The 27052-nt window shown below is 43.7% G+C and overlaps 1 protein-coding gene across 1 annotated transcript in view; it reads right to left on the bottom strand.

Annotated features, from left to right (window-relative positions):
- Nucleotides 1–5667: 5667 nt before the first annotated feature.
- ptpn18 (protein tyrosine phosphatase non-receptor type 18) overlaps nt 5668–27052 on the bottom strand; it is a 34567-nt gene continuing 13182 nt past the window's right edge. The window contains exons 2-16 of the mRNA XM_078169689.1: nt 23189–23297; nt 22746–22822; nt 20187–20282; nt 19981–20019; nt 19484–19552; nt 19325–19387; nt 18239–18381; nt 17812–17878; nt 16463–16543; nt 15524–15619; nt 10421–10473; nt 8465–8575; nt 7281–7486; nt 7111–7200; nt 5668–6551 (exon numbers count right to left, since the gene is read on the bottom strand). Of these exons, the coding sequence (XP_078025815.1) occupies nt 6478–6551; nt 7111–7200; nt 7281–7486; nt 8465–8575; nt 10421–10473; nt 15524–15619; nt 16463–16543; nt 17812–17878; nt 18239–18381; nt 19325–19387; nt 19484–19552; nt 19981–20019; nt 20187–20282; nt 22746–22822; nt 23189–23297 (1374 nt within the window). The 3' untranslated portion in view covers nt 5668–6477. The remainder of the gene's footprint in view (nt 6552–7110; nt 7201–7280; nt 7487–8464; nt 8576–10420; nt 10474–15523; nt 15620–16462; nt 16544–17811; nt 17879–18238; nt 18382–19324; nt 19388–19483; nt 19553–19980; nt 20020–20186; nt 20283–22745; nt 22823–23188; nt 23298–27052) is intronic.

The following is a 27052-nucleotide window of genomic DNA, read 5'->3' as shown; positions in this document are numbered from 1 at the left end:
GACACATAAAAACATTTGTGTTGCCAGTGAAGATGTGACGATAAACAAACTGATGATAAAAGAACAAAGACCATTGTTCCAAACACCAGTTATACACACTGAGTGTTGAATCAGCCGTTCTACTGATGTTTTTCCTTCATTGTAACAGAGATAACAACCGTAAGGCAACTTTATTTGTACAAGAGCGAGACAATTCAAAGTGCTCAACGTAAAACATCAAACGCATCAAGACAAAGTGCAAAGAAACACATTATAACACCATTACAGAGCTGGAGAATAGAACATTAAATTAAACACAAGAGTTGCACAGAAATGAAATACAAGAATAAAAGTTACAGTGCAGTGTAAGAAATGAATAAATATTTGATTTCATAAAAGGCAGAAAAGTCTTCAGTCTTAATTTAAAGCAGCTCTGCAGTTTCTGAGAGTTTGCTCAGACATGGGGAGCATAACAACCAAACGCTGCTCCTCCATGTTGAAGACCTGAGAGGGCTGGATGGTTCATGCTGTAGCACAAGGTCAGAAACCATCCAGAGCTTTATTCTGAAAGTGATTCTCTGACAGACAGGAAGTCAGTGTAACAGCGGTCTGTGTGACAAGTGTATTATTAAGACCCAAATGCAGCACTCTGGAGGTCAGCGACAGTTGGTAATGAACTTTATTTGAACACAGGTAAGTTCAGTCTGTGGGGAGGTGATGGTACCTGAGAGGGGCAGGCAGGGGACGTGGTCGACAAGGCAGAGGGTTCAGAATCAGATGAGCAGGCAGATGAAGCAGAGGGACTGACAAGGGACGAGCAGGAGGAAGACCAGGGCCAGGCCGAGGATTCAAAATCAGGTAGGTGAGCAGACAGAGCAGAGGTGCCAACAGGGGACGAGCAGGAGGCAAGTAGAGACCAGGTGAGCAACAGCCGACAACAGGTAACCTGATGGGAACACTCACACTGTGGCGTTGAAGAAAAGGAATGCAAAACAGCCACAGGAAAACAGGAACCAGAGACACTGAGGCAGAACGCGTGGTCTGGGACAGAAGGCTGGTGTGTTTACTGGGAGTCAGACGAGGAAGGCTGGTCTGAGGTAGGCAGAGTCGGCAACGGTAGATCAGGCAGGTAAAGAACGCTGGAAGGGCTCGTATCAAGGTGAAGAACAATCGACAGAGGGTGAGTGAGCTGGAGAGGCTTATATCCTGGGCTGATTGGGGATGAGCTGCAGGTGTGGAGGCAGGTGGGCTGATGAGGTGGGAGTGACCGGCAGGTAGATTGGAGCAGAGGTGGGGAGAGTGGAGCTGTGACGGTCTGATGATAAAGACACTGTTACAGTAGTTGGATCTACTGAGGATAAATGTATAAACAGGTTTGTCCAGGTCCTGCTGAGACATCAGTGCTTTTATCCTCCATATGTTCTTCAGGTGACTGCAGGTTGACTTTGTAACTATCTTAATGTGGCTGTTGAAGTGAGTCCACCAAGATTTCTGGTTTGATCCTGTGGTTTTTAACATTGGGCGCTGACTTTTGATCATTCCTGCTTGGCTGCAAGAACTATTACCTTTGCTAAATCAAAGAAAACGGTGTCACATCCAGTCATTTATTTGTTTGATGCTCTCAGTCAGAGCTTGCATTGGACCATCGTCCCCTGGTGACATGGTTATGTTAATTTGTGTGTGAGTAACATATTTTGTTATTTTCCATAATCTGATCCAGTGGAAACATGTAGATGGTAAACAGAGGAGGCCCCAGTATGGAGCCTTGGGGAATGCCGCATGTCATTTTGTACACTCAGATGTACCTACAGACACAAAGTAGTCTCTGTCCTTTAAGTAGGATTCAAACCAGTTTAGTACTGTGCCTCAAAGTCCCAACCTGTTTTCCAGACAGTCTGGTGATGTGTTGTGGTCGACTGTGTCAAAGGCGGAACTGAGAATCTGCCACTGTCTGTGTTTAAGTGGATGTTTAATTCAGACAGCAGATGTGTTATTGACATGTGAAAAGAAGAAGAATGAAATGAGTGGACGTCGCCACAGCATCTCATAACAGGAGAGAATACTGTGTGAACCTGGATGTTGAATTTGTTTCCAGTGACCCATCAGTCATTAATAAACCACAGTGGAGCATCTTGCTTATAAGTATTGAAACATTCATGTCGACATATGACGCACTAGGTGTCCTCCTGTGTTTGCTGTTGACGTTCCACGATGGCGCGTCAATTTACGCCTGTTACATGTGTTGTTTATTTTCTAAATACACTTCTGTTTTCAAAGGAAATGCTCAGTTTGTGCTCATTACATACACACAGTCTTTTTCAACACAAACTTATGTCAGCAAAAACCCTTGTACTTACATTTATTTCCTTGTGCAACAAAAGCACGTGGTTAGGTTTAGAAAAAAAAACTGCAGAGTTAGTGAGTTGGCATGCTAACTAGGGAGGCTATGCTAATGACTATGCTTACCAATAGGCTAGAATAATGTTCACGAACATTAAAAGTTGCGATGGTCACATTGTCCCTCCTTTATCGTAGCCCACTCAAAACATTTTTCTTACCAGACTGCAGTGCTAGCATTGATCCAGGACCGTCACTGTTGATGTCGACATGAACAGATTATACAGAATCAACACAGTGATGATGATCCTGGACCCATATAAACAAATGACCCAGGGTCGACAGTACAGTGCGGTCCGTGATCAACACAAGCACTCTGAGCGTGGGGAAAAAAGTATTTTTTAAATAAGCTATAACAAAGGAGGGAAAATGTGTTGATCGCAGGTGTATTCAACTGAAAAATTACATTATCCTTTATCTTTGTTTGAAAAACTATGATCTAGCCTTCTGTCAAGGTTACCTTTCGGCATAGCCTACCTGGTTAGCAAGCTAACTTGCAAGCTAACTTGCTAACCCATGTTGATCCAGGAACATGTCTTACTTGGCAGAATCACGTCGAGCATCATACTGCCGCAACAGGTGCCATCTGGCTGACAGGTGTAGCATCACACCACTGCATTTGAGGGATTGGAATGAGAACAGGCTGGTTACGTCACATTTGAATGCTCTGGTTGGTTGTCTGTCTCCAGTCAGGGGCGTAGCACCAAACTCTGGCTCCAGTGTATCAGCAGTCTCTGTGGGCCCCCCACCCTTCAGCTCTTGACCCATGTCGGCCTCACACACCGTTTGAGTCATTTTTCACCATGACACCCTGTCTACAGCCGAAGACAGCGCCCCCTGGTGACTGAAACTGAAAGACGAGGTTCCAAGAGGTTTCAAACACATCTGTGATCTGATGATGTCACATCTGATGATGTCACGAATGTATGAAGTGACACGACAAGAAAATACTGAAGTACAAGTACACACACACACAGATGTGAGGTTTAATTAGGACAGACTTCTACTTCTCTCCTTTCATCTCCTCCATCACTTCGTCTTCATCCCTCCATCTATTCCCGTCTCTGGATGCCTGTGGTCTCTGCTCCATCACACAGCCAACACCCAGGACCTGAGTGTGTGTGTGTGTGTGTGTGTGTGTGTGTGTGTGTGTGTAGCCACAAAGCACGTTCCACTTATTGCCAGTAGTTACACACACACACACACACACACACACGTTTAGAGAGTTGCACTTAGTGGTTTTTGAGAATCAGAATGAGTGACAGATAAGTGTGTGTGTGTGTGTGTGTGTGTGTGTGTGTGTGTCGTATGCTCAGAGCAAAGCATGATGGGAGTGCAGGAGGGTCCTGTGGTTCCAAAGGATTTAACACACACACAATGAAAATATGTGTGTGGGTGTGTGGGGGTGTGTGTGTGTGTGTGTGTGCTGAATCACCTCTTCTATCTTTTGTAACCTGATGATGTCACTCTCTCTCTCACACACACACACACACACACACACACACACACACACACACACACACACAGTCATGCCAAAGGTTTAATTGAAACCACCTTCTTCCTCTCTGAGTGTGTGTGTGTGATTTTTTTTTGTCCTTTACACTCATCTTGGCTTCAGATACTGCTTCACTGTGTGTGTGTGTGTGTGTGTGTGTGTAGTGAAACTGTAACTTCATCATCTTACAGTAATGTAAACACAGTGTCTGTCCTGCTGTGTCTCGTGTGTCTCTGCTGCCTCCTGCTGGCCTGTGGTGGAACTGTGAGACTCAGACGCCATAAACCAGTTCACCAGAGTGTCTGAACTGGATCCACAAACTCTGCAGCCTCATTCAGAGAAACAGGAACCATGAAGCTGGTTTATCACCAGTCTGTGTTCACTCTGTGTGTGTTCACATAAAACCAGTTAAACGACGAGTTCAGCGCCTCATCTGACTCTTAAAATCTGATCGATCATATGCCGCCTCCACCACCTCTGAAGAATATTAATCACTGTAAACAGCAACACTGTTGCTTCAGTAAGGAGAGAGAGAAATGTACACACACACACACACACACACACACACACACACACACAAACCTGATTATTTTATTTCTTTGATGTGTTTACTTGACATCAGCTGCTCATTTGATGTTTATTTATTGACCGTTTGTCTGTTTATTTTTCTTGATCACATGACTTGTGTATTTGTTTATAATGTTTACTGAGGTGAGATTGTGTGTGAGCCCCTCGGGGAGGGTTCTTCTGTTGTTGCTGTATTTCTGTTGTTTGTTTGTTTGTTTTGTGTAAATAAACCTGAAGCCAGGAGCGTTTGCATTAATGTCAGTGAGCTCACATGAATCTGTTAATCTGACCACTAACCTGACAGCTGCTCGCTCTGCAGCTCTGAACTTTAAACTTGATTCAGCAGATTTAAACTTTTCTCTTCTCTTCATCTTCTATTGGACTGTCCTAACTGCCTGTGAGCGTTGCATACTACTTGGCCACTGACTCTAGATAGAGACATTCATGTGTCCATGTCAGCCACCGTAGTTAGCAGCTCCTCTGAGAGGAAGAGATAATTCAGCTCCTCAACAATCAACACTGAAGGAATTCTGACCAGGAGAAGTTTCATCTGGTTGTAATCTGTAATCTGTAATCTGTAATCCTCACTGACGGACGACACTAAATCCTCCTGAATCTGACACACTGGACCTTTAAAGTTTCTGGAGTGTGTTCAGAGCGTAGACAGTGTAAATAAAGATGGAGGATATGATGGCTCGTTGACACAACTGGATCGCCCCCTGGTGGCTGGCTGCAAACAAGGTCATAAATCTTGGACATGAGCCAAACTAAAAACTAAAAACTCAACACGTCAAATCAATTTTTCCCAAAGATCGTTTCTGTCATTTAAAGTAGTTTTTTTAAATCAGGCTGCTGTTTGTTCACATGTATGTTTTTTTGTTAAGTTTGGTCTCTATTAGTTATTTATGTTATAATACCGGCTTTTTACAACATGATTGACAGCTATGTGAGCCAGTAGGTGGGCTCGCACTCAATGGTGCTGCTCACGATTGCCCGGCCGGGTGTAAGGGCAGGAAACATGATACTGCAGAATCTGCTGCTGCGCAGACTCTGACTCTGAATAACGTCACCAGAAGAAGACGGCAGCAGCTGTATGTTGGACATTGTAGCTTCACCTCTGCACAGTGGGAGGACAGAGAGACACGTCGTCCATCTTTATGTCCAGCCTGTGGTTCAGAGTTATGTGCAGACATGTATTTGAATAATTTGCAGCATCACACACTTGAAAGAAAAGTTTTAAAATCATTTATAACACAAAGATTGGAGCATAGATGTTGAACATGAAGACACGAGATATTTACAGGAAACTGATCCGATCAGTGACGATCAGATTAACAGCAAAGAGACAGAACAACAAATCACACACAACAAAACCTCACCATACCTGACCATACGTCTCTACGGAAACTGAGAATTATTTATGTTTTTCACAAACAATTTTCTCGAGTTAACAAAATAATTTATCACAAAATAACAACTTTTGTTTTCTCAACATCACAAGTTAATGTTTTTGTCATCTCAAGATTGCTGCGCTCCTTCTCTCCAGATAACATGATCATTTTAGAGAATAATGACTTTTGTTTTCCTGAAATCATGCCAGACTTGGTGTTACAGTATGGGTGCTCGGAGCGGCCAAAAGGGACAAAGAAATACACATATTCCAGCAGTAATTTCTCACATTTGATGTGCTGAATAAAATAAGATGATGCTGCACATTAAATTAACAAAATCTGTTTTCTCAGTCTCTTATTTTCATCACCAGCGACTGCTGGCGGCTCTAACTCGTTGTGCACATCACTCAAGAACTTGAACTTGTTTTCTTGAGAATCGACATAAATGAACCCGTTATGGTGAGAAAATGAGCGCAGTTATCTCGAGATGACAAAATAATTAACTCATGATCTCGAGGTAAAGTTTGGTGATTCTTAGCTTCCGTACATCATCTCTCTTTAGTTCAGATCAGTTCCTGATAAAATAAAAGCACAGATCCATCCCGTCTGAAAGCTCACTGTAAACCAGTAAAGTCCAGTTTAACCAGTTCATCTCTCCAGTCGGCTCCACTCAGCTGGAGGATCTCTGGGTCCTCTGGGCTTCTGAACGCGACAGTTGAACCCTGAAATACACAAATACATTCAAACAATTGGTTTCATTACACACAGAGTGATGAACAGGAGCAGTCCCACATTTAACAAACATTTAATATTGATATTAAACAATTCATTTAATACACTTGTGACTAATTAATGACTGATGGTTTCAGTTGGACTTATAGAGTCTAAACTGTTGGCAGAAACTCGTCATGTGTTTGTGTGTAATTATCCTGATGTGAAAGGAAACTGAAGCTGTCAGATAAATGTAGCAGAGCAGAAACATAGAGGAAAAAGGTCCCAGCAGACTGAAGCAGTTCAGACAGGGAGGATCCAGGTGCAGGACGACAGGTGGATTCAAAAAAGCACGTTAATGAAAGAAACAGGCGTCCAGGCAGACGAGATGATGATGAGGTGATGACAACCAGGTGTGAAGACAGACACACACAGGAAACATCAAGAACACAGAGAAAACACAGAGAACAAAGGAGCCGAGCAGGGAGGAGGAGGAGGAGACACAAACTGGGGCCAGTGAGGGACAGGTGAGACCAATCATGGCGGGGCACAGTGTACAGGTGTACTGACCGATCCCTCCAGGTGAGCAGAGGCCGCTCATGTCTGTGGCTGAAGAGGAGAAATCTTCATAATCATCATCAGCAGGTGAAACATGATCAGCTGGAAGAGACAACAATCACTCATTCATCTCATCATATTAACTCCTCCTCCTCCTCCTCTTCCTCTCCTCTCCTCCTTACCTGGCAGCAGGTGATAGTCTCCACTGTTGCTTAGTGACGGAGGCCCCTCCCCCAGCATGTGATTGGTTGGTGTTGCAGTGTCATAGATGGGCATGGCAGAGAGCATCAGGTTGGGAGGTTTGGCTCGAGGTCGGACGGTGCTGTAGACGGGCGCTGCTGATGCTCCTGCAACATCGTTGTCATAGTGATGTGTCGAAGGCAGCGACCTAAAGGGTTAAAGAGCAGGATGTCAGGTGTTAACCAGAAGAACCGCCCTGTGGTCGTGTCTCTGTGAACCAATCGATGTGCAGTTACAGTTTACGCCCATGTCTGTTCAGACTCGTGTAGACACAAGTCATTTTAGTGTAGAGCGTCAGACTGAATTTACCAACGCACCATGTCAGGTCACTCACTCTCCGGGACCGCCAGTGTTACTTGAATAAGTAAACACTGACCAACGGGACCAGACTGGCCGACCCGTATGCTCTCACTCAGTGGATGGATGATGTCACAGGAAGCCAATCTTACAAAGGAGGACCACACTTGTTTGTTTTGCTATGGAAGCTAACGTTAGCTAATGTGCTAAAAAGTTAGCGTTGCAGAGAAATCCAATATTCCTCTTAATCCCTCCCCAGTTTCTGATGAGGTGGACATGATAACCCTTAATACACATAACCTTATTCATCCCTACAACAGGAAATACTTTTTCCCTAACCTGATATGAAGTGTGCGCTGCACATGTGAGCATTTTTGATGATGGCCTCCGTCCAGTCCTTTGGTCTTATCACATTTAACCATAGTTGTCTTTGTTTTTGTTGACGGGCAGTGGCGGCTGGTTTTGAGCCATGACTCCTTCTATTCTGGCTCCCAATAACACAACAAGACAAACACATTTTAACACTCCTGTGGAGCCTACAGCCCTGTGGGGGAGAGGCAGCTGCACCTCCAGCTGATAACATGATGTCATCGTGATGTCGACACATAAAGGGTCTGTGTAGAGACAGATTTCCCGTCTTGTTTGGTCATTAAAGTGAAAGATATTTAATTTATTCAGATTTTTTCTCCTCGATGCCCCTTAATGTGCAGTTCTAAAGATGATCTCAGAATAATGTTTGATTAAAGTTCAGCTCGTCCACAGAACATGAGAACACAGGTCACCATGTTATAAAACTGATTAGACGGAAAAACTCCAGGTGTTAGTTTACCTGCTGGATCTGGGCGTGGCTACAACAGAGTAGGCGGGGTCTGATGGGGGAGGATGTTTGGACTTGTTGACCACGGCGTACGTGTCGCTCATGTCAGCCTGCTGTGACGCGCTGTGCACATCAGGAGACAGACAGACGGACGATAACAAAGGAACAGTTCCAACATTAATCACAGACACTTTGTTTGTCTGCAGATGAAATAAAGCACACAGAGAAACATAAAGATCATAACAAAGATTTAAAACCTGAAAACACAGAAGATATTTAATGTGTTCAGACAGCTGCTGCTCAGAGTCAAAGTGTTGAGCTCACACAGGAGGAAGGTTTGTTTTTAGCTCTTTGACCTTTGTTGAGTTCCTCTGTGACTGAATATGAAATAAAACCTGAGAGCAGACGAGCAGCAGCTGTCTGTCACTGTGCACGTTCAGTTTCTGCTCCTCACTGAAAATCTGTATTTTATTTCATCTTTCTTTCCTCACTTTCACTGAAACTGCTGCACGACTGTTTCTCCTGGACGAATAAAGCTGAACTCACCAAATCTGAAAGCTTCTGAACGTGACATTAATACAGCTGCAAACCACTGACAGGGAGGAGATGAGAGGAGGAAACAAGGAAACAAGATGAGAGGCAAGGAAAGAAGGGAGAAGAGAAGAAGGAGGGGATAAGGAGCAGGGAGGAGAGCAAACAAGGAGAAGAGAGGGGAGGCTGGAAATAAGAAAGGAAAGGAGATGAGAAGAGAGACAAGGAGAAAAGATGAGGGAGAGGAAAGAAGAGAAGACAAGGAGAGGAGGAAACAGGGAAAAGAGAGGAGAGGAAACAAGAGTAGAAAATGGAATAAGAAGAGGGAAGGAGACAAGGAGAGGTGATGAGGAGAGAAGAGGAGAGGCTGGAGACAAGAAAGGAAAGGAGATGAGGAGACGGAAACAAGGAAACAAGGAGAAAAGAGGAAGAAACAAGAGAGGCTGATTATCTACGAGCTCTCCTGCTGGTATTCAGCAGACCTGGAGCTGATATGACATCATCATTACATCACAGTGTTGTGAACTACAGGTCCCATGATGCTTTGCAGCACTGACATTAACAGCCTGTAGAAACAGAGAGAAGCAGCTGTTTTCACTCTGCGGCTTATTTACATCTCAACAGGAAGTCACCACGCTCTCAACTTCCTGCTCCGGCCATGTGACAGCTGTCGCTATGGTTACACTGACTCTAACCACAGCGGTCTAACCAGACGAGCTGAGAGGTCACCGCCACACAGGATGTTACATGTGGTGACCGACTGATATGTAATCTGAGTATAATCACCACCATCATCATCATCATCACCCTCTCCTTCATCTGGCCTCTTCTCCTTTCCTTGTCTCCTCCGCTGTTTCCTCTCTTTTTGTTTCCTTTTCTCCTTGTTTCCTCTCCTTGTTTCCTCTCATCTCCTTTTCTCCTCTTGCTTCCTCTCCTCCTCTTTGTTCTTCTCTTCTCTTTCCTTTCTGACCTCCTCCGTTCTCACCTTTCCTTTCTTCCTCTTTACACTTCTGCTTTCACTTCCTTTCCTTCTCTCATCTTTGCTTTTACCTACTTCTTCTTTTCACTCTATCTCTTTGTCATTTTGCTCTCCGTCACCTCCTCCTCCTCCTCCTCCTCCCTCACCTGTTTCCTCCAGCACTTCTGTCCTTTACTTTCCTTCTACATTTCAGATATTCTTTCCTCCTCTCCTCTAAACCTTCTCATCTCCTCTCCCGTCTTGTTTCCTCTCCTCTTTTTTTCTGCCTCCTCTAATTTCTCACCTCCTCCCCCCTCAGCTCTCCTCTGCCCTCTCTGCTCCGTTTCCATGGCAACGTGATAACATATGGGGAAGGAGGGATGGAGAAGGAGGGCAAGAAAATGTTAGAATGACACTCTGATACATCCTGTCTGTCAGCAGACGGACGGACAGACAGACATAGACAGACAGACAGGTACCTCTTGGAGGAGGACAGAGGTGTTCTTGTCGTTTTCTTCTCAGGCGTTTTCAGCTTGTGAGAAAAATAAAACAAAGATCAGGTTCAGTTCATCAGCAGGTTTTAAAAAGTCTTAAATTTCATCATCAAACATCTGAAACATGAAGCTGGCTGTGACGTCAGACTGTAACTCCTCTGGAATAAATCACTGAAAATATAAATGTCTGCTTTATTCTGAAAAACCTCTGAGTTCTTCAAAATAAAAGTCCTCTGCTACTGTCTTGTTTTTACTGGGGGGTAAATATGCACGTTGTGAATACAGTGTGGGACGTGTCCCCTGAGCCACCGTCCCAAGACCTAAACCAACGGGCTCACAGGCCTCAGGGTCTCCAGGCCTCAGGGTCTCCAGTCCCAGGACCAGCGCTGGGCTCTGAGGACCATTTGACATAGTGGCCACACGTGGAACTACATAATCTGGGTCCGTCACATGACGCCATGAGGCATCACACTTCCCCCCCACAGAGTGAAATGGTAAATCAGTGGATGCATTTTAAAACTATTTTATTTATAGATTTTCAGCTTTTGAAACAAAATTGGAGACAGAGGGGTAAAAAGAGGGGGATGTATATTTCTGAGTGTCACAACTCAAATGACTCGTTTCACTATCAGGATTTGATCCATTCAGTCTGATACATTTGAACGTGTAGAAGAGCCGCAGGATTAAACTATTTTACAACCATTCCAGTCAACAGAGTGCTGAACCAGAAATTAGCCACTCAGCTTGCAGAAATCTCTGGTGCACCTGCTCTGTGGGCTCAATGATGCAGAAGATCTGGGTATTTTCATATCGTAGAAATCGCCATCTTGTTTCTTTTTGGAGTCAGGAGTGACCATATTTGGACAAGAGGTTGGAGCTGTGGAAGAGCGAGGGGTAGATCTGACTCATGAGACCCTTTCACACAGAGGTGGCGCTACAGAGCCACAACAAAGTCCCGTCTTTACGCCTCCTTTACATTTTTACATAGAACCAAATGAAGGCGCCATCATGTGGCTCCAGTGTGTGATGTCAGACAGCATGATGACATCACGGAATCAAAAGAGGCGTGACATGTAACACAACAGCGTCGGCCTCTAGTGTGACATATAACATACATGTCAGCAGCTCTTTATAAACAATAACAATGACATCACATGTCAATAACAATCATTTAGTGTCCCTGTTATATGGCAGCTGATCTCCTCTGCTCGGAGGGTAAGGAGCTCCTGTTAGCTGCTAACTGCTAACAGCTACTGTTCTTCTTCTTCTTCTTTGAGTTAGCTGCTAACTGCTAACAGCTGCTGTCCTTCTTCTTTGAGTTAGCTGCTAACTGCTAACAGCTGCTGTTCTTCTTCTTCTTTGAGTTAGCTGCTAACTGCTAACAGCTGCTGTTCTTCTTTGAGTTAGCTGCTAACTGCTAACAGCTGCTGTCCTTCTTCTTCTTTGAGTTAGCTGCTAACTGCTAACAGCTGCTGTCCTTCTTCTTTGAGTTAGCTGCTAACTGCTAACAGCTGCTGTTCTTCGTCTCTGAGATAGCTGCTTTTTAAATCTCCTACGGTGGGCCGTACACATAACACACTTTCAAACATCACATTCGTCCTGCTGGCACAGAGCATGTTTTTATTGTCTGTGCCGAGGGTTCGTACAGAGTCTGGCAGGTGAGTGTTTCTGTCTGCAGCTCCTTCTCTGCAAAGCCTCGTGCAGAGGGACTTAAAGTTTCACTCATTGGATCCTCTCGGCTGCAGGATTTTTGTACAGGATCATCTCTGTGCCAGTGTCAGGGTGTATTTATCTGCAGCACAGCAGTGATCATTATGTCGTGTTTAGTTAACACTCATATATTAGATATGATCAATATATCTTTATTAACAGGCTATGTACCACAGTCTTTTAAGGTAGCTGTAATTAAACCTCTACTAAAAAAGCCCACACTGGATCCAGAGGTGTTAGCCAACTATAGACCAATATCTAATCTTCCCTTTATGTCAAAGATCCTTGAGAAAGTAGTCGCAGACCAGCTGTGTGATTTTCTCCAGGATAATAATTTATTTGAGGAATTTCAGTCAGGATTTAGAGTGCATCATAGCACTGAGACAGCACTAGTTAAAATTACAAATGACCTTCTGATTGCTTCAGACAAAGGACTTGTCTCTGTACTTCTTTTATTAGATCTTAGTGCGGCGTTTGACACAATTGACCATCAAATTCTACTGCAGAGACTGGATCACTTAATTGGCCTAAAAGGTTCAGCACTAAGCTGGTTTAAATCTTATTTATCTGATCGTTTTCAATTTGTTGACGTTCGTAATGAATCATCCTTACGTACTAAAGTTTGTTTTGGAGTTCCGCAAGGTTCTGTGCTCGGACCAATCCTATTTACTCTATATATGCTTCCTTTAGGTAACATCATTAGAAATCACTCTGAATTTCCATTGTTATGCGGATGATACTCAGTTGTATTTATCGATGAAGCCAGAAGAAAGTAATCAATTAACTAAACTCCATAACTGCCTTAAAGACATAAAAACCTGGATGAGCACCAATTTCCTGATGTTAAATTCAGACAAAACTGAAGTTATTGTTCTTGGCCCCAAACAACTCAGAGACTCTTTATCTGATGACATAGTTTCTCTAGATGGCATTGCTCTGGCCTCTAGCACTACCGTAAGAAACCTCGGAGTAACATTTGATCAAGATTTGTCTTTTAATTCTCATTTAAAACAAACCTCACGGACTGCATTTTTTCATCTGCGTAATATTGTGAAAATTAGGCCTATCCTGACCCGAAAAGATGCAGAAAAATTGGTCCACGCTTTTGTTACCTCAAGGCTGGATTACTGTAACTCTCTATTATCAGGTAGCTCTAGTAAGTCCTTAAAAACTCTCCAGCTAATTCAGAATGCAGCAGCACGTGTACTAACAGGAACTAAGAAACGAGATCATATTTCTCCTGTTTTAGCTTCTCTGCACTGGCTCCCTGTAAAATCCAGAATTGAATTTAAAATCCTACTGTTAACTTATAAAGCTCTAAATGGTCAAGCTCCGTCATATCTTAGAGAGCTCATAGTGCCATATTATCCCACCAGAACACTGCGCTCTGAGAACGCAGGGTTACTCGTGGTCCCTAAAGTCTCCAAAAGTAGATCAGGAGCCAGAGCCTTCAGCTATCAGGCTCCTCTCCTGTGGAATCATCTTCCTGTTACGGTCCGGGAGGCAGACACCGTCTCCACATTTAAGACTAGACTTAAGACTTTCCTCTTTGATAAAGCTTATAGTTAGGGCTGGCTCAGGCTTGCCCTGTACCAGCCCCTAGTTAGGCTGACTTAGGCCTAGTCTGCCGGAGGACCCCCCTATAATACACCGGGCACCTTCTCTCTCTCTCTCTCTCTCTCTCTCTCTCTCTCTCTCTCTCTCTCTCGTATCCTATTACTGCATCTTGCTAACTCGGCCATTCTGGATGTCACTAACTCGGCTTCTTCTCCGGAGCCTTTGTGCTCCACTGTCTCTCAGAATAACTCATATCACAGCGGTGCCTGGACAGCGTGACGTGTGTGGTTGTGCTGCTGCCGTGGTCCTGCCAGATGCCTCCTGCTGCTGCTGCCATCATTAGTCATTAGTCATACTTCTACTGTTATTATACACATATGACTATTGTCACACATGTATACTGCCAGATACTAATACATACTTTCAACATATTGTACCATAGTAGCCAGAACTATAACTATAATATTATTACTTTCAATAATGTTGTTGTAAGCTACTGTTATTACCTGCATATCTCTCTCTCTCTCTCTCTCTGTCTCTCTCTCTCTGTCTCTCTCTCTCTCTCTCTCTCTGTCTCTCTCTGTCTCATTGTGTCATACGGATTACTGTTAATTTATTATGCTGATCTGTTCTGTACGACATCTATTGCACGTCTGTCCGTCCTGGAAGAGGGATCCCTCCTCAGTTGCTCTTCCTGAGGTTTCTACCGTTTTTTTTCCCCGTTAAAGGGTTTTTTTGGGGAGTTTTTCCTGATCAGCTGTGAGGGTCATAAGGACAGAGGGATGTCGTATGCTGTAAAGCCCTGTGAGGCAAATCGTGATTTGTGATATTGGGCTTTATAAATAAAATGGATTGATTGATTGATTCAATGTAACATAAGAAGTTCATCTATCTGTCCTGGGTTCTCCTGATGGATCGACCTGCTCCTGCTGATTCAACTGAGCCAAACAGGTTTTTAAAACACAAGTTAAGGAGGAGTTGTGAGGAGGGTTGACGGTTCACCTCTGAGGGAGGTAGTATGAACCGTGGGCATGAGGTTACGGGGGGACAAGTAGGTTCATGATGTCATTTGTTTGTTTGCAGTTCTGTGTCTGATCTTATGTTTGGGTCTGACCACGTCTCCACCGAGCAGCTCTGTGGGAATAAAGGCTGTCAGTGCTGTTTTTAAGTGCTGTCCTCTGGGATGATTCATGTCATGATCCTCTGTGAGTCGGCGTGCTTTTAAAACTCCAAATAAAAAAAAAACAAACATACTTTCATGCTACTTTTTATGAGTATTTGTACTTTAACTGCAGTAAAGGATGTGAACACTTCCTCGTACACAGGATCAGAGTAAAGATGTGTTTCTAAATATCAGCATTTCCCCTTTTGATCGAGTTACATGTAGAATTATGTGGTCTCACTGAGCTCGAGATCTCCGATCAAACACACAGAGCCTCACAGTTCACACAGGATCACAGTCAGAGACATTCATTATAAAATCACACTGAGCTTTTTAAAACTGAAGGAATCTAGAATGAAACAGTGTTAATGTGTTTGCTGAGATGTGAGTGTGCAGGTTAAGGTGCCGTGTAGTGAGAGTTAAAGTGGACCTACCTGTCAGCACGTGTCCTCCATCAGGTCTACACCAGTTTTAGTGGATTTGTTTGTGTAAATGTGGAGCAGCTTCTCTCTGTGAGCCTCAAACTGTCTGCAGCACCGAATTTACATACAGGAAGCCTGAATTATGGGACGCTTCCTCTTTCTGCAGCTGCTCTCTGTCGACTTCCTCCAACACACTCATCTAATCAGCTCCTAACAGTGAATTTGAATATGTTTTACCTGCGACAGGTTGCTGTAGAGCTGACGGCCGCCGGCTGACTGCAGGACTCGCTCCAACATGCAGGTGGCTGCCGTGTAGATGAACTGATACTGCTCCTGAAAGAGGAGGAGGTTTCATCAGTGACCGTTTGTGATGAACATCAGAAGGAAGTGTGTCATCTTCTGTTTCACCATTTTTAAAATTACATGATGATGTCACTTTGGTTTTACTTGACTCCACCTACAGGAGTCACACAGGTGTTGTCACAGAGATCAGTTGTCGGCTTCCTAATGTTCACCCAGAGAAATGAAATGAGTAGAAAGGACACCGAAGTGTTCGCTGTGGTCATTTGACTGTTCAAGGGATTGTTCTTTATCTATGAGGAGGGAGGAGGAGGTGCACAAAGTGGGAGGAGCTTACAATACAAAACATGCCTTCCAAACCCGCCTAATACATTTTTAAGAGATCGATATATCGAGCACTCTGACTCACACGTGTGTACAACAGTGTTGATTTTAAAATGTTGAAAACTATGACAAGATTTTTTTTTCCGACGAGCTAACAATAGATCTTGGTAATAAAAACTAAGAAGAAATCAATGTTTCATTTTCATTGACGAGGCGTGATGTAAATGTTGGTGGTGGACTGTCGGACACTGACAGCTTGTAATGATCTTCAGATGCCTGATGAGCGACAGGCTGGTAAACTCCAGTAAATTGTCTGCACCAGGATGTTTGGGTTGGTGCGAGTTGTGAGCTGTAACTCAGCAGTAAATACTCAGCCGTGTGTGTCTGACTGTGGATGGTGGAGCTGCTGAATGGATTTGTGGAGTTTGTTAGTTGCAGTGGTGGAAAACATACGAAACATTTGTGAGAACAGCCTGGTTTATTTGAAGCCCAGTAACATCGTCACAGAGCACAGAGCGCCCCCTGTGGGCTTCATGCTGTAAAACCACTCACTTTGGTTTGGACCGCAGACGGTCTCTGTCTCCGAAGCTCCAGGACGATCTGCATGATGCTGAAGTCTGTCGTGTTGATCCGCTGCAGGAAACAGGAAGGAAACAGTCAGCGACTGTTGCACCTCACAGATACCTGTTTTCCACCAGCATGGAACCAGTTCAGTTCCTGAGCCTCACTTTGAACCATGGAGAGCATTTTAAGCAAAAATAAAGTGGTTCAGAACCTGAAAAGTTAGTTCTCAGCTGGAACCAAAAATGAGCAGGTTTTCTTTGACCTGTTGGGTGAAACATGACGACATCAGTGGGCCTAACCTAAGTGGGATTTATACTTCTGTGTTGAATCGATGCTGTGCCATCAGCGTAAGCTCTGTGTTGACATCGAGCCTATGCCGTACCCTGACGTTAATTGACCTATGGCTAAGCCCCGCCCTCAGACGCGATGAGCCAATCACAGTGCGTATAGCCATTCCCATACACTGGGACATTCTCTGCCTGGACGTCCATTGAAATGCATTACAGAAAGTCAGTTTGTTCGGTTTTATGAGCTTTTTCTGAGATTTGAAGTTTAAAAATGGTCAAACGGTGTGCATGGGGTACATGCAACTCTGACACAAGGTATCCTGAGAGGCTGGGCGACCACGTGTATTTTTTACACTTTAAACCACATCTCAAGCGAGAAAAGTGTCTCCTTTGGATAAAGTTGTGTGGTAACGTTAGACCACAACATCAACTCAACGTGAATAAGATTAACAATGATGTCTACATCTGCTCTAAGGTAAGTCAACATTGTGTTTGAGGCAACATATTGTCACTTTGCTGGAAAGAAATATAAAGTTATCTTTAACATCTCTAGCTAACGTTAGCTAATGTTGACCTAACGTAAATGCCGTGTACTGTGACACCTGCCATAGCGCCGCTCACTGAATGTTGATAGTTTGTCCACGTGAGTGGAGGGGGCGTGGCTTAGCCATAGGTCAATTGTAACTCCACAGTGTCACAGTGACGCAGACCTCCTGTTTGTGGGACAAGCAGTAGGTTTGTGAGGGACAATGTGGGACACCCGTCTCCATGGTCGGCATCTTAACTTCCTCGCCTTGTTTTTATTTAATTATATAATCTACAGTTTCTTATTAACCTCGGCCTACTGACATATTTTATGTTATGGCTGTATTTTTATTCTCAGTTTTATGGAGGATAAATTTGACCCTTGGGTCAATAAACAAGAGTGAAGACAAACATTAAGACATGAAGACTTCACAGCATCAGATCCTTCAGCAGCACTGAGGACACACACACACACACACACACACACACACACTGAGCTCAATGTGTTGTGTTATCATGTGTTACCTCGGTAACCAGCAGGTCATGGATGTAGTCGAGAGCACAGATGACTCCTGTCCTCCCACAGCCTGCGCTGTAACACACACATACACACACACACACACACCCATACACACACACACACACACACATACAGGAACAGATGCAGCGTGCATGTTAACTGTGCCATCGATAGCAGGTGTTACCTGCTGCATATTCACAGCCAACTGCCTTCTGTGTGTGGGAGTGTGTGTGTGTGTGTGTGTGTGTGTGTGTGTGTGTGTGTGTGTGATAAGCTGCCATATGTGTGATATGGCCTGTTGAATGTTAATGACCATCTGACCTGCGATCTGTGCTGCTGGCAAAAACAAGCTTTTCTAATGACGTGAAATTAACAGCCGTTTAGAGGCGTGTGTGTGTGTGTGTGTGTGTGTGTGTGTGTGTGTGTGTGTACCTGCAGTGTATCAGCAGAGGCGAGGTGTGTGTTCCCTGACTGTTCCTGACTCTCTCCAGCAGGTCCAGGACTCCTGCAGCCTCGTACGGTACGTCGTGATCCGGCCACGACAGGAACTGATACTGAGTCACTGAACGGCTGACCTGGAGGAGGAGGAGGACGACGAAGAGGAGGTGGACAGAAAGAGGAAGAGGAGGAGAGGGAGGCAAGGGAGGAAGAGAAGGAGGAAGAGGAGAAGGACAACAAGGAGGAAGAGCAGGAGGAGGAGGGTGAGAAAGAGAAGAGGAATAGGAGGACGAGGAAGAGAAGGAAGAAGGGGAGGACAAGGAGGAGGAGGAAGAGAAGGACAAAGGAATAGGAGGAGGAGGGTGAGGAAGAAGGGGAGTAGGAGGAGGAAGAGGAGGAAGAAAATGATGACGAGGAGGATTAGGGTGAGGAAGAAAGGAGTAATATGAGGACAAAGAGGAGGACAAGGAGGAGGAGGAAGAGCAGGAAGAGGAGGACAAAAGGAGAAGGAGGGAGAGGTGGAGGAAGAAGAGGAGAAAGCGGAGGACAAGCAGAACAAAGAGGAGGAAAAGGAGGAGTAACAAGAGTATGAGGTGGGGAAGAAGAGGAGGAGAAAGAGAAGGTGAGGAGGAGGAAGAGGAGGAGGAGGAGGAGGAGCAGCAGGAGGAGGAAGGTTAACCTTCACCACTTCACCTGTTCACCTGTAGAACTTGTTGCTCCTGTCTGAACTGTATTCAAACATGTTTCAGTCAAACTGAGTGTAGATTAACAACGAACAATAAAGTTGATCAGTTTGAACATTAATATCTGTGTAATGGATCTGATCACTGATCAATAAGAGATTTACAGTGACTGTTTCTGATCGGGGTCATGGAGAGGTCGAGGATACACTTAGCTTAGCTTAGCACAAAGACTGGGAGCAGAGGGAAACTGTTAGCCTCACTCTGTCTCACAGGAGGAAATCCATCAAACATCATCAGGTCTGATTTACATGATGTTTGATAAAGAATAAAGACTAACAGCTGACACACACACACACACACACACACACACACACACACACACACTATGATCCGATACCTGCTGGTATGAGACGGACAGCTCTCTGACCACCACGTCTTCGTTAGGATGTGTCTCCCCCTGCTGGAGACACACAGGAACAACACGGCTTAAAATACAGCAAACACAAATGTGAAAGTGTGTGTGTGTGTGTGTGTGTGTGTGTGTGTGTGTTCTCACGTTGTGCACAGTGAACGGTCCAAACGCATCAGACTGATGAGGTGCAGACCAGTAACACTCACACTTCTTCTGCAGAGGACAAAATATAAAATATGACCTCAATAAAAACACGTGAAGCTTCAACACAGATTGTTCTGTTCGTCTGCAGCAACAACAGACTGGTGTACACACAACAGTTACACATGGGTACATCTATACAAATGTGCAAATAATAAAACAGGGAAAAGTTCAATAAAAGAACAAAGACCTTTATGTTACATCAGAAGCATTACATATTTCATATCAGTTAACATATTATGATATATCCCAGTAAATCCCAATTTGTCCAACAATGAAATGACTTTCATGCTAAAATTATGAGATAATGAAACAGACATTCTGTAAAAATCATGTTGAATAACATCAAATATGAGTCAGATTATAAAATGATGTTTGACAGAATCAGTTACAATGAGAAACCTGGTGCGTTCATGGACAGACTGTAAGTCAGGGTTTACCTTTCCCATCTCTACTTTCCTGCAGGCCATGACTATCACCTGAAACACACAGACGCAGTGTCAGACATTAGTCAGAGCCTCATTATCGATTTGATTTCAGTCTCATTGAATTAAACTACTTTAAAATAAAATACAAGTGTTTGAGCTTTAGTAAAAACAGTGTGCTTTAAATGTGTGTGTGTGTGTGTGTGTGTGTGTGTGTGGACCTTGACATCATACTGCCAGATCATCCTCCAGAAGTCAGTCAGGGTGGAGCTGAGGGGACCCTGAGAGGCAATGTACCGTTTGTCTGATGACACCCCCTGCAGGACAAACACCAACATCACAGCAACATTACAGCAACATTACAGCAACATCACATCAACATTACAGCAACATTACAGCAAAATCACAGCAATATTACAGCAACATCACAGCAACATTACAGCAACATCACAGCAACATCACAGCAACATTACAGCAACATCACAGCAACATTACAGCAACATCACAGAAAGATCACAGCAACATCACATCAACATTACATCAACATCACAGCAACATCACATCAACATTACAGCAACATTACAGCAACATCACATCAACATCACAGCAACATTACAGCAAGATCACATCAACATCACAGCAACATTACAGCAACGTCACAGAAAGATCACAGCAACATCACAGCAACATTACAGCAAGATCACATCAACATTACAGCAACATCACATCAACATCACAGCAACATTACAGCAAGATCACAGAAAGATCACAGCAACATCACAGCAACATTACAGCAACATCACATCAACATCACAGCAACATCACATCAACATCACATCAACATTACAGCAAGATCACAGAAAGATCACAGCAAGATCACAGCAACATCACATCAACATCACAGCAACATCACATCAACATTACAGCAACATCACAGCAACATCACAGCAACACCACAGCAACATTACAGCAACATCACAGCAACATTACAGCAAGATCAGATCAACATTACAGCAACATCACATCAACATCACAGCAACATCACATCAACATTACAGCAACATCACATCAACATCACAGCAACATTACAGCAATATTACAGCAACATCACATCAACATTACAGCAACATCACATCAACATCACATCAACATCACAGCAACATTACAGCAACATCACATCAACATTACAGCAACATCACAGCAACATTACAGCAACATCACAGCAACATCACAGCAACATTACAGCAACATTACAGCAACATTACAGCAACATTACAGTAACATTACAGCAACATTACAGCAACATCACAGCAACATTACAGCAACATCACATCAACATCACAGCAACATTACAGTAACATTACAGCAACATTACAGTAACATTACAGCAACATTACAGCAACGTCACAGCAACATTACAGCAACATCACAGCAACATTACAGCAACATCACAGCAACATCACAGCAACATTACAGGAACATTACAGGAACATTACAGCAACGTCACAGCAACATTACAGTAACATTACAGCAACATTACAGTAACATTACAGCAACATTACAGCAACATCACAGCAACATCACAGCAACATTACAGCAACATCACAGCAACATTACAGTAACATTACAACAACATTACAGCAACGTCACAGCAACATTACAGCAACATTACAGCAACATCACAGCAACATCACAGCAACATTACAGCAACATTACAGCAACATTACAGCAACATTACAGCAACATCACATCAACATTACAGCAACATTACAGTAACATTACAGCAACATTACAGTAACATTACAGCAACATTACAGCAACGTCACAGCAACATTACAGCAACATCACAGCAACATTACAGCAACATCACAGCAACATCACAGCAACATTACAGGAACATTACAGGAACATTACAGCAACGTCACAGCAACATTACAGTAACATTACAGCAACATTACAGTAACATTACAGCAACATTACAGCAACATCACAGCAACATCACAGCAACATTACAGCAACATCACAGCAACATTACAGTAACATTACAACAACATTACAGCAACGTCACAGCAACATTACAGCAACATTACAGCAACATCACAGCAACATTACAGCAACATTACAGCAACGTCACAGCAACATTACAGCAACATCACAGCAACATTACAGTAACATTACAGCAACATCACATCAACATCACAGCAACATTACAGCAATATTACAGCAACATCACATCAACATTACAGCAACATCACATCAACATCACATCAACATCACAGCAACATTACAGCAACATCACATCAACATTACAGCAACATTACAGCAACGTCACAGCAACATCACAGCAACACTGCAGCAACATTACAGCAACATCACAGCAACATTACAGCAACATTACAGCAACATCACAGCAACATTACAGCAACATCACAGCAACACCGCAGCAACATTACAGCAACATCACAGCAACATTACAGTAACATTACAACAACATTACAGTAACGTCACAGCAACATTACAGCAACATTACAGCAACATTACAGCAACGTCACAGCAACATTACAGAAACATCACAGCAACATTACAGCAACATTACAGAAACATCACAGCAACATTACAGCAACATTGCAGTAACATTACAGCAACATTACAGCAACATCACAGCAACATTACAGCAACATTACAGCAACATCACAGCAACATTACAGGAATATTACAGCAACATCACAGCAACATTACATCAATGAGGATAAAGGATGAAGGAGAGAAGCTGTGGTCACCTTGATGAAGCTGGCATTGATGTAATCAGAGTCAGAGTCTGCGGTCAGCAGAGACACCACCACACGGGACTGGTCATCTACACACACACAGTTTGCATCAGTACACCTTTAAGAGTTTCAGTTTTATCTATGAAACAACAGTCAGCTGTCACATTAAGGAAGGAAGGACTGAGGACAGAGAGAAGGAATGAAGGGAGAAAGGACTGAGGACAGAGAGAAGGAATGAAGGGAGAAAGGACTGAGGACAGAGAGAAGGAATGAAGGGAGAAAGGACTGAGGACAGAGAGAAGGAATGAAGGAAGGAAGGACTGAGGACAGAGAGAAGGAATGAAGGAAGGAAGGACTGAGGACAGAGAGAAGGAATGAAGGAAGGAGGACAGAGGACAGAGAGAAGGAATGAAGGAAGGAGGACAGAGGACAGAGAGAAGGATGTGTGTCCCTACATGGCAAAATGTCTTTGTATCTGTTCTTCTTGATGTTTTCCTTCAGAGCTCCAGACTCTGTGCTGAAACTGGGATCTTTCTTTAGTGCAGAGGTCTGTGAACGCACCACCTGTCACACACACACACACACACACACACAGATATAAATGATCTAACATGAATTAAGAGAGAGATCATAAACAATCGATCTGTAAAAACAAACATGTTGTCACCATTTAAAGAGACAGAAACAATGTGGAGACACTACACACTACAGGTACACACTACACGTATGCTACAGGTATGTGACGGACACTCAGACCTGACCCCGTCTGACCAGTAACCAGGTCGCTACATGAAGTACCAGCTGACCCCAGAGCATCATGGGTAAGAATCTCTGTGCAGAAAAATACTCTGAAGCTCAGCAGTGTCAAAACTCACATCCTCATTTTCTCTCTCTCTCTCTCTCACACACACACACACACACACACACACCAACCACAGTGACTGTGTGTGTGTTCTGTTTCCTGTCAGTCAGGCGTGTTGCTGGTTTAAATTCCAGAGTTCACATGAGCAACAACACGACATCTTTGTGTCTTTATTTACTTATTTATTTGTTTATTTTTGGACAAAGTTACAATAGTGTCTCCCTGATGGTGCATTCAAGGACAGTCAGACATCTCACAGTTCAGTGTTAGCTATGTCAAACTGTTCACCATCCAGAGCCGTGACTTTTTGGATGGACCAAATGTACAGAGCTGTAAAGTTGTCCACCATGGTAGCAGTTAGCTGCTAGCTAGTCTCGCTAACCAGACCTTTCTCAAGAAAAGAAAGGTCTGGCTGCGCCGACTCTCACTTTAAGATTGGGAAAAAAAACACCCTGGCTTTTTTTATTTCTTTCAACCAATCACAATCGTTCTGATTGGTTGGTGCCACAGCAACAGTGCGCCTGAAAACTGCTACACAACCGGAGGTAGTAGGGCGGGACTTCAGCAAGTGGCTCATTCCGCCCAATGAGAGGCTGATCTATGCAGCGAACTTCCGCCAGCTCAGACTAGCTGCTAGCTAACCGTAGCTAACTTGTTTGTCCATTGTTTGGTCTGTGACGTAATAGGTCAACAGGAAAAAGGTCCAATACTAACAAGCTGAAAGGGGGCATATCTCCACCTATCGTAGAGGAGTCGCACATACTTGGCTCAATAAATGGATTCCCCTCCCGTGCTTGTATACTGGGACAAGGACAGCTGCTCACGGTAGATTTTAATCAAACACACAAACAGTGACTCTGTCGCTGGCGTACGCGCAGCTTCCAGAGGACATTGACGGCTGGCACAGGACGGAGAGAGTCTGCGCCGCAGCTGAATTCACCTAGTCTGGGGCCATTAGTGGCCGTTTTGGTAAGGAACCGGAACCAGGGAGAGTGAGACAGGATCCGGAATTTGATGGATGCGCCTTTCCGTCACCAAGCTAATAAAAATGCGGTGAAACTTTAATTTAAAGAATATAATTTATAAGAAAAGCCCCAAGCCATTAAGTTAATTGATTTTCTTACACCCCTCATCACCCCAAATCTATGGCGTGCCAGAATTTAAAGTTTTACTTTGGTGAATTTGGTGAATTCCGCATCCGCTCTCTAGACTGGAACCAGAATCCAGACAAAATTCAGTGTGAATAGAAACCAGGCTCATTCCCGTACGTGAAGAGCCTGGTTTCTATTTCTAGAAGACGTTGTGTGCGCGAGGCTAGAATTGACCTATGGCTAAGCCCCACCCTCAGACACGATGAGCCAATCACAGTGCGTATAGACATTCCCATACACTGGGACATTCTCTGCCTGGACGTCCATTGAAATGCATTACAGAAAGTCAGTTTGTTCAGTTTTATGAGCTTTTTCTGAGATTTGAAGTTTAAAAATGGTCAAACGGTGTGCATGGGGTACATGCAACTCTGACACAAGGTATCCTGAGAGGCTGGGCGACCACGTGTATTTTTTACACTTTAAACCACATCTCAAGCGAGAAAAGTGTCTCCTTTGGATAAAGTTGTGTGGTAACGTTAGACCACAACATCAACTCAACGTGAATAAGATTAACAATGATGTCTACATCTGTTCTAAGGTAAGTCAACATTGTGTTTGAGGCAACATATTGTCACTTTGCTGGAAAGAAATATAAAGTTATCTTTAACATCTCTAGCTAACGTTAGCTAAAGTTAGCCTAACGTTAGCTCCTAGCTGCGTTGTTCATCATGTCACCTTGTTTGCTGGGAGTTCATTAGCCTATTTTGTTCTAGTTTTGTACTTTGGTGATCGTACATCATTGTTAGCTGTTGTCCAAAGGGCTCTAGTTAAGCTAACGTTAACTTCTGGAGCTTAGCTTCATTAACTTATCTGTAATGGCAGAGATAACAAAGGTTGGCAAACGTTATGCTGAATGATTCAGTGTAAATACTGTAGCACCAAACTAACGGAGAGACACTCTTGGTAAAGATGGTAAAAAGGCCGTTATCCTTTTCTCATATTCTGAGCCAAAAACCTTAACTTCAGTGGCACTTTAACTTGTTGTCTTTGATGGTGACGGCAACCAGATGCGGTTCACAAGCGTACACTGTGACCTGTAAATTTTGGCTTGTAATTTAAGTTTTTCATCGACCTTCTCAACAATAAAATGATGAATATATCCCTCCAATGTGTAGTTTAGGCCCTTTTGGTTACTTCTCAATGACATCTGATCGTTATGTCTCCAAAAATCATCAGTAGCCTCCTGTGAAATGCCGTGTACTGTGACACCTGCCATAGCGCCGCTCACTGAATGTTGATAGTTTGTCCGAGTGAGTGGAGGGGGCGTGGCTTAGCCATAGGTTAATTGTGCACAGGACGGATCCAGTGGGCACCTGGCGTTAGTGTCATGGTGTATAAAATAAACTACAGTGTGAAGACAATAGAGATGCACCGTATCTGATATGTCGATGATTTCCGACTCATTTTGGCCGATTACTGATGCCGTTACATGCACATATCAGCTCAGTGGCCTAGTCGTAGAGTCCTGAGACTAGGAGGCCGTGGGTTCGATCCCCAGCCTGGTCATACCAAAGGCTATAAAAATGGGACCCATTGCCTCCCTGCTTTGCACTCAGCATCAGGGGTTGGAATTGGGGGGTTAGATCACCTCATGATTCCCGAGCGCGGCACTGTGATGCTCACTGCTCCCTCAGGGGATGGGTCAAATGCGGAGAACAAATTTCACAATCAGTGGAACTTTAATCTTTAATCTTTTTACATATGTTTGATGCAGAGAACATCAGGTCTCTGAAGTGGAACTGACGTGTCATTAAGACAATCCTTATTGTGACGGCCCTGGTGTCAGATGCAGACATAAAACACAGCTTTTAAAAATGAATACTGGGAAAAACAATGAGGCAAATCTGACCTGTTCCAACCAGAGTCACATCATTAAAGTGTCACGTCAACAGAAATGTTCGAATCAGGCCGAGGCAGATATTTTATTTCAAAGCTGTTATTGTGTCCCGAACAGAAACACAGAGTGTGAGCAGAGTTTCAGGTTGAATGTTCACCTGTGGTCAGACTGAGGCAGAGCTACGTCTCAGGTGTGTCTCTCACTGGATGAGTCATTTCAGGAACAACGACAACAAGGAAGTTTCTCTGCTGGTTAAATAAAACCAAGCTGAGAGAATGAGGAAACAGGATTATTGACTAACTGACCTCTGCTGCCGCACAGGAACAAACAACCAACCTGCAGACACACCCTTAAACACACACACATGCACACTCACACACACACCCTAACACACACTCACACACACACACACACACACACACACACACACCTTAACACACTCACACACACGTCTCATTCAGACCAGCTC

The sequence above is a fragment of the Epinephelus lanceolatus genome, chromosome 8 (assembly GCF_041903045.1).
Source record: "Epinephelus lanceolatus isolate andai-2023 chromosome 8, ASM4190304v1, whole genome shotgun sequence".
In the NCBI taxonomy this organism is placed as follows: domain Eukaryota; kingdom Metazoa; phylum Chordata; class Actinopteri; order Perciformes; family Serranidae; genus Epinephelus; species Epinephelus lanceolatus.
The sequence above is the reverse complement of the archived record's forward strand: the minus strand, read 5'-3'. Positions and strand labels throughout refer to the sequence as shown.